Raw genomic sequence first — 15,486 nt, 5'->3', positions numbered from 1 at the left:
GCCCTTTATCTCTCATGGGTAGAGGGGGAAGCTGACCAGTTTTGCTTGCAGAGACAGGCTAGCATATTATTTTTGGGCAGTGAAGAGTCTAAAGGAAGCCTTGTCCAGCTAGGATCGCTGCTGGCTTTGCCTCAAATTGTTTTTCTCAGAACCCTACTGGTATCTTCCTTTGCTTTTAGATATAACTCAGCACTTCATACTGGCCTTTGCTCTGATGCTGTCTGTCTTTTGGTTCTGTCTTTGTTCAGCACATGTTGGCAATAGGTAGCCTGGATCATGCTTATATTGTGCGCCTCCTGGGCATCTGTACTGGCACGCAGCTGCAACTTGTCACACAGTTCCTGCCTCTGGGATCATTGCTGGAATATGTCCGCAAAAACAAGGATGCCATTGGGCCACAGCTGATGCTAAACTGGTGTGTGCAGATCGCCAAGGTAAGTAGGGAGCTTCGGGGGGAATACTGTGGGTCCATGAAAGGTTTTTCCCAGAATCCTTAAGGCTGGAGATGATCTTCTGTTTAAAAAGAGGACTTTTTAATGCAGTCTTATTCCTGTTTCTTTTGAGAACTGCAGCATTCAGAATATTCGGGGAGTGTCTCAAGCATAAGTGTAGATCAACACCTATGGCTTGAATTCAGAGAAGTACAAGTGGGACTTGAAAGGTACCGCTCACTGGGTGGAATCCAAGAAGTGCTAGCAGAAATCTGCTAATGTAATAGGGCTTTCCTGGCGGCGGCTGCTGCTGCTCCTCCTCCTCGTTGCAGCCTCTGTCTCTCCCTGCAAAACTGCTTCTGAAGGTTGAGGGACTTTCTTGCAATGGCATGGGATGGCCACAAGGTGCATCAGCAGGATTGGAAGACTGCCATAGTTTGGTGGAGAGGAAGCACATGTGCCTTTTCACTGACATCCAAGCTATCCTGGTTTGGTTGCCTGAAATAATTTACTTCCCTCCTGCTTTCAGAAAGAACTTTCACAAATTGGTACTGTACCTTACACATAGCAGTGACTCTCTTTAATGGAATGGAAATTAACCAATTCAGCTAACAGAAATGAAGCACACTCTTCAGGCAGATCACATTGCTGAGGTCACCAGTGGCATGAGGCTGAGGGAAGAGGATACACAGCACCCAGAGGCTTTGTAATAACTGAAATTATGACACTACTGGGGGGGGGGGGACAACATTAAATTGGCAGCTGATGACTGGAGCCAGCAGCCATGTTGAGTTATTAGGATAAGCAATTAAGTAGAGGTAAATACAAATAGAATAACTACAATTAATTTAGTTATGCTATATATATATATATATATATATATAGTCATGTAATCATATATGTATGATTGTTGCTTGTTTCACAAGCCATTACATTTGTGAGTGTGTGTTTTTGGCATGGTGTCCTCTTGTTAACATATATAGCTGAGATAGAAAAGCTAATGATAAGGTAGAAACAGGTGGAGAATTTACCATACCAATCAAAAATCACCACCAAAACTTAAATCTAGAGTCTTCCAGGAAGCAGTGGAGTTTCTTGAAAATTTATCAGGAAGGTCCTAAGTGAGAAGACCTGCACAAATGCTTTGGCTGAAGATCAGTGCTGAAAAAACTTCCCTGAAAGACAGTGTGTCTTCTGTCATGAAATATCCCTTGTCACATGCAGCCACTTAAGTGTGTGGCTTAGACTGTCCTCTCATTTCATGTGAAGCAGCAATGAGCCTCAATAGGGCTTGTCTAGAATGAGCTAAGCATGTGCCCTAGAAAATGTTGCGGAATTTTTTTCAATGTGCCGGGTTCTTGGCAGGCAACATGGAAATGAAGAAGCTGCAAAATGCATTTAGCTTCACTCCGGTCTCCTTCCCAACATACCCCTCTATCAGATTCTTTAGGATATATATAGGCTAGTCACCCCATTTCAGGGCTGCCTTACTCTTGAAGGTGTGCAACATCTGATTTTCATTATCATAGATTATGATGGGATCAACCTGTATATGTGAGGATGCCCTAGGTTGATCACTCTTCCTCTAAACGAGATGCCCCAAAGCAACATACATTCAGGTGACTCAAGCTTTGTACCACATTCTCATTCATCTGTTCTTCCTTCTTTTATGTCCAGGGTATGTACTATCTGGAGGAGCACCGCATGGTCCATCGTAACCTTGCTGCCCGCAATGTTTTGGTAAAATCTCCTAGCCAAGTACAAGTGGCAGATTTTGGCATTGCTGACTTACTGTATCCGGATGACAAGAAATACTTCTACAATGAGATTAAGGTTAGTGTTTACCTGAGACAGTACAGGTAGGACAATGCTTAGAAGGGGCTTAGCAGGCCACTGGGTCCAACCACCTGCTCAATGCAGGACTCAAGTCTCACCCATCCAGATTTCAGCCTGGACCAACCTTGCTTAGCTTCCAAGATTAGGCAGAATCAGGCTATACGGAAGCCTTGTAGCTTCATCTCCTCTGCAAGCTTGTGCAGGGAGGGCTGTCACTGCTTTAATTCTCCATCTGGAATCTTAAATGTCTTCAAAATGCCAGCTAAATGGAAGTGGAGAGAGAAAGCTATGATTCACCTCTGGAAGAATACTCCTGAGTATTTGTAAGTTTTAGAAGAGGAGAGAGATTAAAAAGGTTTTAAAGGACAGTCAGTTGGACAGACTAATGCATTATTTTATAAACACAGCGACTAGACCTAGAACTTTCGGGAGTACCTCATTGAAGAACACAGGAATCACATGGTCAGCCTGGTATCAAATGTCCACATTTATTACAAAGCAAAATGTTATACAGGAAGGTATCACGGATGTGACAGCTTTTGAAAAAAGAGTAGTCACTACAGCTGGAAAGGCTAAAAGGCAAGTAACAAATTTAAACAGATTGTTACTTAAACAGGACTTGGGTTCACAAGTTCTGACTGTATTGGGAATCTGACTGGGCTGTTAAAATATATCAAGAATACTGGACAAAAATGTCAGAAAAAATCCCTAGCAAACTGTTCAGCTAAGTGGACAGGGATATAGCTTTAAATATTACAAAATGATATTTAATGCCATCCATATCTGCTAAGATTGATAAATCTTACCATTGTGTGGGAGAGGGTTAAGGGAACTTCACATGTGGTGGGGCTGTGAATGTACTCAACAATTTTGAATGGAAATTTTTCAAGAAGTATCTTCCATAATGGAAACAGCAGTGGGAAAAACACCAGATTTGGCATTACTGAATACCTCTGATAGTCAGAATCAAACTTTATTAGATCAAAAGCAAGTTGGGTTTCTTTTAACAGCAGTACCGGTGTTGATAGCCAAATGTTGGAAGGATGCTAAAGACCTATATAGGGAGATATTATAATACAGAATGGGAAATAACACTTTCAGAAAAACAGTCTGTGTTTTAGAGTGCCAGGAGGACAAAAGAAAAAAGCTACTTTTTCAGCAAAATGGCAGTGCTTTATTTTATATACAAATAAAATAACAGTACCAACTCAGACTCCAACTGCTTTTAATAGCCTGTGGTTTCAATAACATGTAATTTAATGGAAAGATTAGAGTGATAAAACAATGAGTCAGTAGTACGTATGTAATAAGCAGTAAGTAACCACTGCTATTGTAAACTGAACAATATTTAAAATAAAAATAAAGAGGAAAGAGAAGAGATAAAGACTGAGTTTCCAGGGAGTGATAACCCCCATTTTTCTACTCCCTCCCACAAAAAAACCCTTTCCTCTGCATGATATTTTAATAGGCCATTAGGAGTAAAGTTTTAGCTACAAATTCCTAGGGGAAATGGATTGGCTTCAGAGTTGCTCTTCACAGAGTGTGTTCACATGTTTCTCTAGCTTCATACTTAAAAGTCACCTTTCCGCCTTATGTTTTTCAGACACCAATAAAATGGATGGCCTTGGAGAGCATACATTTTGGAAAATATACGCACCAAAGTGATGTGTGGAGTTACGGTAGGTGTTCCAGACAAACTGACTCCAGCTCCTGAAAATTTGGCTACATCTTTTGACACCATAAGAAAGCTCTATAATCAAGAAATACCTGCTTAAGGCCTCCCCAAGTACTGACGCCTGAATTAAGAATTGCTCTCTAGTGTCCTCTTTCATCCCCAGCCCCAAAACTGTTTGGTGCAGTCAGAACCTCTCAACATAACTTCTACCACTTTTCCTGCAGCTGCCCTGAGATTTTGCTTGCAGCACCCCTGCACTGCCTCTTGGGAATTCTGCTCACTTCCATTTTCTGTCATTTCACCCACTGCAGGAGTGACATTATGGGAGATGATGACCTTTGGGGGTGAACCTTATGCTGGGATCCACCTTTCAGAAGTGCCTGACCTTCTGGAGAAAGGGGAGCGTCTTGCACAGCCCCAGATCTGCACCATTGATGTCTACATGGTGATGGTAAAATGTATGTGACTGGAGAAACTTTCCCATCCCTTATAGCTTGAAGTGCCTGATTCTGCTAAGCAGGGTCAGCCCTGGTCATAATCTGGATGGGAGACTGGATGTTTGACCAAATGCCCTTCTCCTAACTGTATGATTCTAACTGTCCTTTGATGACACTGGTCCATGGAAAATTTTTGCTGTGAAGGAAGTGGAGTCCTTAATAATTTAATTTAATTTAATTTAATTTAATTTAATTTAAACATTTCTACCCCGTCCTTTGCGTAAGCCTCAGGATGGCTGATAGTCCTTAGGCAAACAGTCTTGCCCTGCCGCCTAGGAGATGGCATAACTGGTACCTGAAAGATTTTCACCTTCTCTATCCCATAGGCTGGATGATTGATGAGAACATTCGTCCCACCTTCAAAGAGCTAGCAAATGAGTTCACACGGATGGCACGCGACCCCCCTCGCTACCTTGTGATTAAGGTCAGTGCCAGTTAGACCCAACTCCCTTCTGCAGCCCAAGCTGCAAGCACAACCCTTGGAGGCTTGGTGGATGCTAAGCTGGGGGTGGGGCGTACTTCGGCTTGGGAGCTGAATGAAGTTCCAGAGAGGCTCCTCCAGACTCTTCTTGTGGTGGGAGGGGCAAAAGACAACCAGCCTAATCAGTCTGTCCCCAGCATATTTCAGTTTAAAGCTCTCCCCTCCAGAAACAAATCCTCAGGGGAGGCTTTTCATCCCTTTGGAGGGGAAGCTGCACAAAATCTGGACACTATGAAGTGATTGATTGTTAAGGGAAATGGAGTGGGGGCAGGGGAAGGGGATGTGACCATCAGGAGAAAGCTGGCAGGGGCATATCGGGACTGCAGGAGGGCAGGATTTGGCCTCCGCAGTGCTAAGTGGTTAGTGCTATGGCCATATTAAAAATATCCCACCAAGGCCACAAGCCCCTGCTTTGCTGCTAAACCAGTTACATCCCACTGGTAGCCAGATTTTGCTTATGTTTACATGGTGTTCCTCTTTCAGTATGTTAAATGTTTTCTTAACAGAACTACAGAGTTGCTTGAAATTTTAAATCCCCCATGTGGCTGCCAGTAACTGTTCAAACACTGTTTAAAAATTTAAATATTTCCTATCTGCCATACCAGAGAATCAACCATTTCTCTCTGAGATCCAAAATCTCAGGCTAAGCCCGTTTCTGCCACAAAGGCTTGCCTCCTGAGGTGTTCAGGCTACACTGTTCTACGAGGGAGATGCCTTCAGGGATTGTTCTCCTGTGTGTGTGTTGCATGTACCTGGGTGTAATATGTGTGTGCGCACACACAGCTTGGGTGAAGGGGAAGGTGCCTCCATACACATGCACAGGAGGGCTCTCCTCCCACCGGAGCTCTAGGCACTGCCCAGGGGCCTCTCCAACGTTGAGTTTAGATGTCCTGTGCTCATTTAGGTACTTCCAGGGCAACTGAGCAGCCACTGGTGTGGCATTAAAGATGGCCAGTGTAAGTACAGTGAAGGTCATACTTGTTCCCCACAGAGGGAGAGTGGGACGCTTTCCCCGATCGAACCACCCACACTCAGTGAAAAGGAGCTGGATGAAATGGAGACACTGGAGATGGCGACAGAGTTGGAGGAAGAGGAGGAACTTAATAACCTCTTTGCCTCCAGGCAGTGGATCGACTCCATACGGGTAAGGCGCTCCCGCACATAGTGCCAGCCATGCTCAAACAGATGATTTGGGGATCCCGGCTCTCGCCTATTTCACATTATTTTATAATGTAAGCCTCTTGGAAAACATGCAGCTGAAAAGCGATCTATGATTATTCCAATCTCTAAACCAGACTATCCTTGCTAGGAAGCCTTCAGATGTGTTAGACTTCCACTCCCATCCCTCCCAGCTGGCAAAGCAGGGAACAATGGGAGTTGCAGTCTAACAGATCTGGAAGGCACTAGGTCAGGGAAGGCAAAGCTCACAAATGATTTGTTTAAAAGTTTGAAACTGGCCCTGCTACTGACATCTTCTCTTACTTGCTTTCTCTAGAGTCCAAATCTTTTGAATCCCTCAACTGGATACATCCCCATGAATCAGAGCAGCCTCACTGGAAGTTACCAGGTACCAGTTCCCTCAAAAGCTGTCTGGAGCTGAGAGCCGGTGTAGAATGAGGGCTGTGCGCCCAATTAGATCCTCATCAGAACGGGCTTTGGGGGCAGCCTGACAGGGGATACTTGAGAGGTTGCTGCTGGCTGGCACACGGACAGAGGGCTGGGTGCTGGACTGCCTGCCCTGTGTGTTCAGTCCCTGCATCTCCTGTTAAAGGAGCTGGGCAGACATTGGCTGGTGACCTGGCCGTGCCAATGCCAGTCAGCCATGAAAGGGGCCTGCACAGCGTGTGAACCAGCGAATCAAATGCAGCCTGCTGTGCACTTGACAACCCTGCTGTTGCCGGGCAGAAAAGTGGGATGGCTGTTGAGCCTTCGGTGGGCTGGCAAGCATGGTCCGAGGGTGCGTTCCACTTAGCGGGCCACAAGTTGTGTAAGTCCAGGACAGACCAAGACTGTGTGACACTTAGTCTCACTCCTCAAGACTGAAACCACAGAGGGGTGTAGTCACTCTTTCCCAGCATGCCCAGGGTCGGGTCAACAGTTGGTGGATCTTGTGAAGCGTCAACCGTGTGTTAATCTCCGACTCCTTGTGATCCAGAGCACTGGACTGGGCTCACGGCAGACTTTGCGTGTACGGCAGGAGTCAATGGGCCGCACCGTGTCAGAGTCGTCAGAGGGCCGGGGCACTGCCTCCGAGTACGACCTCACGGAGGATCTGTCATTGTCGGGCAGCCTGTGCCGCAGCCTGCGGTCCCGGGGAGACAGCGCCTACGTGTCCCAGCGGGAGAGCCTGATGCTCCCCATTGGAAGTACAGATGGAGAGGAAGATGCCAACGGCTACGTCATGCCGGATCGAAATGGCAGAGGTGGGAGCAGCACCAGGGAGGGGCTGCGGGGTCAGAGTAGGTGTCCTGCTCTCTGGGGTGGATTGCCCCAGTGCCCAGGTGGAAGAGGCGGGGTAGTCGTGGCCCTGGCCTGCAGGGGCAGCAAACACAGTCTGACTCTCCCTGGTTCAAGGTTTGCCCCGGTAGTTAAATTTTCTGATTTGCAGCAGCACGTTCTTTGTAGGTTTAGCTTTGTGTGGCAGCTGAAACTTGGTGGCCTAACTGAATGCAGCCCTAGTACAGTAGGAAAAAAAATACATTAAGAATCATGAGGGAGTTTACTGCTTCCTGGCTTCCTAGGTTGGGGTCGGGGTGCTGGCAGCCACAAGGAAAGGGCTCTTTGTAGAGCAGACTAGCAAGAGCAGGTGGCTCCAGCCACAAGCTCTCTAGAATGGGGTGAGGAGGCCAGAGGGGCCAGGGTGCAGCAACCCTTGTTTCCTCCCACTGAGACCCTTACCCTATAGGCTTGCTGGGTGGTTTGAGTGCCAGGGGCCTGAAGTATCGCAGTTTGGGAACTGATGACTATAGCAGTAAAACCTTTACCTCACATGCAGAGGTTAGAACTGACACCTTACCCTCCCTCCTTTCTTGCTGCTGCAGAGTTATCCCAGGTCCCTGGCACTGGGAATGGCCACACAGTAAAGCCACAGCTCCCCTGCCCTCGGCTGCAGCGTTGCCTTATGTGAAACAAAGCAGTGCTGTCGAGGCTACAGTCTGGGCTGCCTTTGTCTGCCCTTCAGCCTTCGTACAAACGGTTCGTAAGCTAGATCGGCGATTGCGCTGGCCATGCATACAGATTTCCTAGCAGTGCCTTCTTTCATCTGTGGCAGCGCATGTGTGGTTTCTCCCTTGGAGCCTCAGAAACCCATGCTGTAAGGCTAGGGGCAGGAATGCGAGAGCCCCATGTATAACCTCCATGCTCTTCCACCTCGTAAATACAGCCCTGTGGCCGATAAATGCCAAAAACACGTACCTGTACCCTCGCTTCAGTGCCTGGTCCCTTGGCAATTGCTGCTGCTCTCTGCGGGTGATGGCAACATTCAAAAGCTTCTCTCTTCTCTTCTCTTCTCTTCTCTTCTCTTCTCTTCTCTTCTCTTCTCTTCCCCTGTGCAGGACGTGCTGCCGGCATCGTTGCCTCCGTGGCCCACAGCTCACTTCCTGTGCATGAAGTGGATGAAGAGTATGAGTACATGAACCGGCGCGCTCCGCAGCCTCCGCAACCACGGCCTGCCTCTCTGGAGGAACTGGGCTATGAGTACATGGATCTGGGCTCAGAGCTGAGCGCATCCTTGGGCAGTGTGCCGAGCTCCCAACTAACCACACCCTGCCGGGAGGATGAGGAAGATGAAGAGGACTATGAGTACATGAACAAGCAGCCCAAACTCAGCAAGTCCCTGAGCAGCATTCGCAGCTCTCGGGGAGACTATACTGACATGGACTCCGGCATCACCCAGGGCTCCCCAGACGAGCAGGGCTATGAGGAGATGGATGCTGTCTTGCCCCCAGTCCAGTGCCTGGGCTGCCAGAGTCCACCCTGTCCAGCAAACGGATTCATGAAGCCCCTGCGCACGCTGGAGGCCTCAGACTGTGCTTTCGACAATCCGGATTACTGGCACAGCCGGCTGTTCAGCAAGGCCAATGCTCAGAGGACTTAAGCCCATGGGTGGCTGCTTCGCTGTCCCTTTCTGGGGCACCCAGAGCCAAAACCACGCTCTTGTTGTGCTTGTGGGCCGAAAGGAAGGACTTTCTGATGCTCCTAAGCAAGCACTGTGGCACTGGCCATAAAGAGCAAGTGTAGCAAGACCTGCCAATGGCAGGCTCCCCTGGGGTTGCATCAGAGCTCCCTGCCTTGCCCTGCGGTTTGACCTCAGCAGTTCAAATGCTCTGGACCCCGCGGGTAAACAGAACCATTTTCAGGTGACCTGTCTAAACTGCAGGATCCATTCCTGTCCAAACACAGAGGGAGGCCCGCTTTTGCAAGGTAGGGCTTCTGCATGGAGGAGGAGGAGATGTGCCGGCGGCTTCCTTGAATCTGGGGAGCCGGTGCCCAGATGGGTGACACCAACTCTCCTGGCAGCAGGGCCAGTTTGTGATGCCAGGCAGAATCCTGTGTGACAAGGCCCAAGAGGTGTTACTGCGCCCTGCACCGGTCCGAGCCTTGAGGTGCTTGGCGTGCAGCCTTCGCAAAGACAGCCCTCTGCCATCAGTGACAGGGGGCCCCAAGCACAAGCCAACTCTGCTGAGCCGTGTAGGTGACCGAAAGATTTGGGGAAGGGCTTCTTGGTGAAGAAGGGGGTGCCCTTTGCTTGCTGTGCCCCATCCCGACCATGTATGCAATAGAGGAAGAGAGGATTCGTTATCAGGGTGGATATGAAGGATGTGCTTTTTCTGAAAGCCTGTCTATTACAACCTCATGTAGGGGAACAATGTGCCCAGGGATGGGCAAGTTAGGACTTGTGCCTTTTGATCCTACCTCTCAGTCAGACACGTCACTTAGAAAAGATGCTTTCACACCCTGAACCTCCACCGTCCTGCCTTCATCTCTGCTAGTGCTGCTTCAGCGTGCCATTAGCAACCCTTGTGCCTTACCAGCTCCTCTCTGGATGGAGATGCTTGAGAAGTGGGGCGAACATGTGAGAGTCCTCAACGTGAATCTCTGCCCTAGGCAGCTGGAATCCTCTCTCTCGCTCTGTGTCTCACCTGTGGAAGATCCCGTAGTAATCTCCGGCATCTCAGAATGAAGAGCAAGAGAAAGAGCGAGCGCAGACTGCTCTGAAGAAGAGAGACTGGCAGGCAGAAAGAGTTTGGAGCAGAGAGTTCTCCTGTGAGGCGACATTCTTCTTACTTCCTTCTGGAATGAGATGGTTTATGGGATGCTGCGTCACAGGACGGGATGTGTAAAAACAGCACCAATCACAAAGTGCTTGCTGCAATCAGTGAACAAGTGAGGGGAGATGTTTTACTGCTGAAGACTCTACCTCTACCCAGGAGGCTGCAAAGGTGCATTATGGGCCTTAATAATGTTATTCCTGATTCTTCCGAATCAGATTTCTTTACATGGGAGTATGGTTGGGGAACAGATCTCTCCCTTTCATCACCACCTTCCCACCCTTCCCTGAAGGCCAGTCATATTGTACATAGCCTTGACTTTGTTCCCACACGTTTGGGATTGCATCATATAAAGGATATTTACAAAAGGGAGAAACTCAAATCGAATCAGGGAGAGACGAAGGCTTTAAGTAAAGCTCTGAATTTGGTCTTCATATCGTGTCTTGAGTCCTGAAAATGGTCTCTGTAATCTGGTTCTAACGTGGTCTGCATTCTGGATTGGTTCATAATTTGCATTGCAGAGCGCTGTTAGGTGAGGGGAAAAAACATCCAGATTGTTCTACAGTCCTCTATGTTGCTCTCCAGGCTCCCCTTTGAATTGCTAATAGGTGGCTGAAAGGAGATTTTTCAAAATGTAATGCATTTTTGTACCAGTTATGTAATCAACAACAAAAATCAAGGTTTGTAGAGAATATGAATGTATTTCCATCCTTTCTCCAACCTCTCCAGTCCAAACAAATGGGGGTAGAGAGGAGGAGGAGGAGGAGGAGGAGGAGGAGGAGTGTGCTGTGTATGAGAGGAATTCCACTTTCTATCAGACCATGGCTGCACAGGCCCAGGTTTTCCTCCTTACCAAGCTTGTTTGGTAATTAAACAGCCTGAAGGAGCAATCAGATTTTGCCTTGCAAGTTCTTAGACTTTGTGGTTATGGTATACTCTGTCCACTATGTGTTCCTTCTCTCCTGCCCACTGTGAGAAACACCAGGAGTTGATAAAACAAATGAGTTTCCATTTCAGATCAGAGCTTTACAGGGTGTGGTGAAATATCAACAGCTGAAAGGCAGCCAAGTTTTCCTGGCTTCTATCAATAGTACTGGGCTTCTCTACATGAGGCATTTCTCAGCAATTCCAACCCAAGAGGTGCTGGATAATGTAAGAGCAGGGAGCTAGGTGTGCTGTTAGACTGCCCCCTAGAGTCTTTTTGAGTAAAAACTTACTGCTTTTTAATTCGCCTACTGATTCCACTACAAATTCACTAAAGAATTGAGAGCCAGTGTGGTGTAGCGGTTAAGAGCACAGGTCTGGGACCCAGGCGATCCAGGTTCTAGTCCTCACTCAGCCATGGAGTCAACTGGGTGACTTTGGGCCATTCACAGACTCAGCCCAACATACCTCACAGGGGATAAGACCGGGAGCAGGAGAATGAGAATGATGTAAGCAGCTTTGACTTCTTTAAAAAAGAAGGTTGGATATAAATCAAGGAAGGAAGGAAGGGAAGGGTTCTTCGTCGTGGTCTCTGCGTATCACACATGTGGGCTTTGTAACGCAGCGCAAGGCCTAGATCGGAGAGAAACTTCCAAAGCTAAGTGTCATGGGTCCTAGAAGGGTTTCAGGGGAGAAGGAAATAGAAAATTGTTCTCTTCCCACAGAAATGAAGCCACCCTATCCTGTTGTCATACTACAGGACAAATATGGCAAAATCACTGCAGTACTTAAAATAAGAGCACTCGTAGATGAGAGCCGAGGCTTATCTAGTGCAGCATTTAGTTCCCACTGTGGCCAATCAGATGCCTGTGGGAAGCCAGCAAGTAGGCTGGGGTGCAAGAATACCCTCTTGCTTGTACTGCCCAGCAAACCGTATTGAGAGACATCATGCCTCCGATACAGGAGATGACAGATATCCAGCATAACCAATAGCCATGCAAGTAATCTTTGAGTAGGCCGTACATGCTCAGCCAAAATGAGAGAATGCCCCATCGCACATAGTAGAACGTTCCAGTTTTGAGTATACCTGCATATGATTACACCATCAGGGTCTACAAAAAGCAGCATCACTTCAGAATTGGGTGATATCATGGAAGAGTTCTTAGCTTTACTTCTAGAGCCAGGAAATATCCTCCAAGCCACCTCTCAAGGTTTCTTTTCCTTTCTTCAAAACTTCGCAGCAATTAAGACCTGCTCAATGGAATCCTTTGTGGTTGTGGTAGTTACTGCTTAATTTTGATTGGACCGACATCCCGCCTTCCTGCAAACACTCCTGGCCCCAAGAATTTATTAAGGACCAGAGCCCTAGAACAACACCAAGCATTGCATGGCAGTCATTCAACAAACAAAGCTTGATTGTTCCAAGGAGCTCATTCTGAGTCAAACTGCAGGCATGTATTGAATTCAGAAAGTACCAAGAATAAAAATTCAGTGTTATCTTGATGCTCATAACTATCAAAGTACTTTTACAAGTTGCATATAAAATAGTGTTGAGGTCCAGCACACCAGACTCTCTAGAATGTGCCATAAGTTTCAGCTACGGCTCTGTTCTGGGAATGGTCACATTTGCTGCAACTCTCTTCTGTGTAATTGTTCTAGCCCCCTCCTGCATCCATGTCTATTTGAACAAATGAGCTTCACTTACGTGAATAAGGTTTGGAGCCCTACAGTTACCAGAGGCTCTTGAGAATGAGACCGGGCCACACTTAAGTCAGAGCTGATATGCTGCAAGGTGTGAATAAAAGGGGCACACTTTCTCTCCAGCTCCATATTTTGACTGTGAAAGAGAGAGTCAGAGTCCAGTGGAGACAGGAAGGTGAAAAATCAGAGTTAGTTCAAAATGAGCAGTTCTGAGTTAGCAAAGTTATGAGAGGGAGGTGTTCCAGCTCCTTGATCTATGCGCGGTATGAATGGCTTGAGGGAAGCAGCCAAACTAAGGAACATTAGGACTGGGACAATTAAACTGGGGAACAACTAACAAATGCCAATTGTTATATGCAGTGATGAACAAGCATGAAAGCAACCTCAATGGTTTAGCTTAGCTCTGGCGTTTTTTGTTTGCATTTTTATATTTGTAGGGTAATAGTGTCACATTTGATAATGTGTACCCCAAAGCTGAATGTGTATATTGTCTGTCATAAAAATCGTGTTGCAGCGTTTTGTCTTTTTGACATGAAAATGGTGAAATGAAGGTTTTTGTCTTTTTTTTAAAAAAAATCTGAACTGGAAGGAATCCCAATGTTTACACACTTTGAATTGCTTTGTACAATGTCCCCGCTTCAGTGTCACGGGGAATAATGGTGGTGTTTAAAAAAAAACAAAAAATGTGACATCTCTGTTGTTATGAGCAAGGACAACCAAGTACTCCTGTGCCAAGACATAAACAAATTGGAAGGATGGTGAGCAAACTTGATGCAAGGAGATGCACTCAGATGAGTTCAGGTCTTACTCATTTTTTCTACTTGATTAAATATATGTGGTTAAGAAAGCTGAATCTAGTAGGCAGGAAATGGTCACAGAGGTGGCATAACATTTCCACATTTTTTCTGGCCCAATTTCTGCGACTTTAGAAACAGTGAGGCTCACTTCCAGATAAATGTCTACTGTTTTTGCCATAAACCTATATATAAAATTTACCTATTTAATTTATATATGTCAGGGTATTGTGAAAGACAGAGGAACAAGACCAGTAAAAAAACAAACACTGATGGGTAACCTCATTAGAGGAAAATCCTATGATAAAATATGCTGGTATGAATTGTAACTTTTTAAATGCCTGTATTTTATTGGCTATGCCTCTAGTGCTAAAGGGATGCAACCTTTGGGATGACACAGCATCTTTCCCTAAGCCAAATTTTAAAAAGAACATTGCAACTACTCTTCTAAAGGATCGATTTATTTCAAATATAACTTATTCAGAGGTGCTGAAGTTGTCTTTGAAGGCCCTAGTAACACACCCATAATAGTTTTAGTTCCACAAAGAATCCTGGAAATTGTAGTTTGGTGAGGAACTGATGGGAATTGGATTTGGAGATTTTTAGCAACTTCCCCCATCTCCCGCTGAAGTACAGTTCCCAAGATTCCCTTGAGAAGGCGATGCCTGTTTAACCAGCAAAAGGGTGTAGGGTGGACATACTCTTCATCCTTTCTCACTCGCAGTCAGTGAGAGACTGCATGGGGGCATTTCCTTGCAAGAGTGTGTGCCAGTGGGCTTGTTTATGTCCTTGCAGGGCAAGTGCTGGGCATGAACCAGCTCTGAAGATGACCAGTTCTTCCTGACAAAGGCACTTCCTTTGCTGAAGGCCTCACAGAAGCTTTGTGTGTGCATGTTTTAAACAGAAAATAAAAAGTGGCATTGATACCCATGTCTGTCTGACTACTGGTGTGGGTGAGAAACACAGTATTACTCAACATCCAACATTTACTTTTCCTAATCTTCAATGTACAGCCATACACATTATCTCAGCAAAAATAAGCTGCAAAGGGGGCGAAGGCTTACTACCACCTGACAGCACTTAGGTTTTTGGAGATATAATCAAATAGGATTGCCACAGGTTTTTGCAGGGTGGGTTTTACTTTTTGGACAAAAATGGGCTTCCACGGGAGGTGGTTGAGGTCCCATCAGTGAGGGTGTTCAAAGATAGGCTGGACATGCACATGGTGGGCATGTCGTGACCGGAGCCGGCTGGAGCCGGGGGTCAGACTAGATGGCCCGGGAAGCCCCTTTTGACTCTCTCTGTTTCTATGTTTCTTTATGAAGAGTTTCTTTATGAAGTGATGTGACAGGCAGCTTTTCATTTCATTTTCATGTTGGGAAAAGCTGCAATACGTTTTCTGCCTGCTATACAGCTGTTTAAGGCACAGGCTCTTTGCCAAAGAGAAGGCAGACGCTAATGCTAGGCACATAGGTCAGTGTCATGCATCCATATGGCTCTCTGTCCTCTTGCTGCTGAGACCGAGCTGTTCTTCCGTAACTCTCCCAGTGCAGCAAGAAATGCAAGAAAAGATTCAGGGAGCTGTAGATGGTGGGACAGTATCATACCCACAGGAAAGTATGCACTGAGTGTTACATCTGTGTAGTGAGTGTGGACCCCCCTAGTGTTCATTAGTTTCAAGTTCCAGCATTAATGAGTCTCTCAAGGGATGAGGATGGATCGGTGCCAGCTCAAGGCAGAAGGGATCCTCACAAAAGTGGCCACCTAAGCATGCTTTGAACAATGGTACCTCCTTTTATCACGTCAACATCTGCTGCAGGCACAGTCAGGTTTAACTTCTTTTCAAAGATGACAATGTGCTAGGCTTTAAATATACA

The 15,486-nt window shown here is 46.5% G+C and overlaps 1 protein-coding gene across 1 annotated transcript in view; it reads left to right on the top strand.

Annotated features, from left to right (window-relative positions):
• The window catches only part of ERBB3 (erb-b2 receptor tyrosine kinase 3), a 97,168-nt gene extending 84,505 nt beyond the window's left edge, over positions 1-12,663 (top strand). Inside the window, exons 20-28 of the mRNA XM_044449534.1 lie at positions 249-434; positions 2,109-2,264; positions 3,871-3,946; positions 4,254-4,400; positions 4,766-4,863; positions 5,912-6,064; positions 6,416-6,487; positions 7,076-7,343; positions 8,475-12,663. Coding sequence (XP_044305469.1) covers positions 249-434; positions 2,109-2,264; positions 3,871-3,946; positions 4,254-4,400; positions 4,766-4,863; positions 5,912-6,064; positions 6,416-6,487; positions 7,076-7,343; positions 8,475-9,016 — 1,698 coding nt within the window. The 3' untranslated portion in view covers positions 9,017-12,663. The remainder of the gene's footprint in view (positions 1-248; positions 435-2,108; positions 2,265-3,870; positions 3,947-4,253; positions 4,401-4,765; positions 4,864-5,911; positions 6,065-6,415; positions 6,488-7,075; positions 7,344-8,474) is intronic.
• Positions 12,664-15,486: the final 2,823 nt, after the last annotated feature.

This window comes from Varanus komodoensis, unplaced genomic scaffold (assembly GCF_004798865.1).
Source record: "Varanus komodoensis strain SLA01 unplaced genomic scaffold, ASM479886v1 scaffold59_1, whole genome shotgun sequence".
NCBI classification, from domain to species: Eukaryota; Metazoa; Chordata; class Lepidosauria; order Squamata; family Varanidae; genus Varanus; species Varanus komodoensis.
Note: the sequence above shows the minus strand (reverse complement) of the source record. Positions and strands in the feature narration are given on the sequence as shown.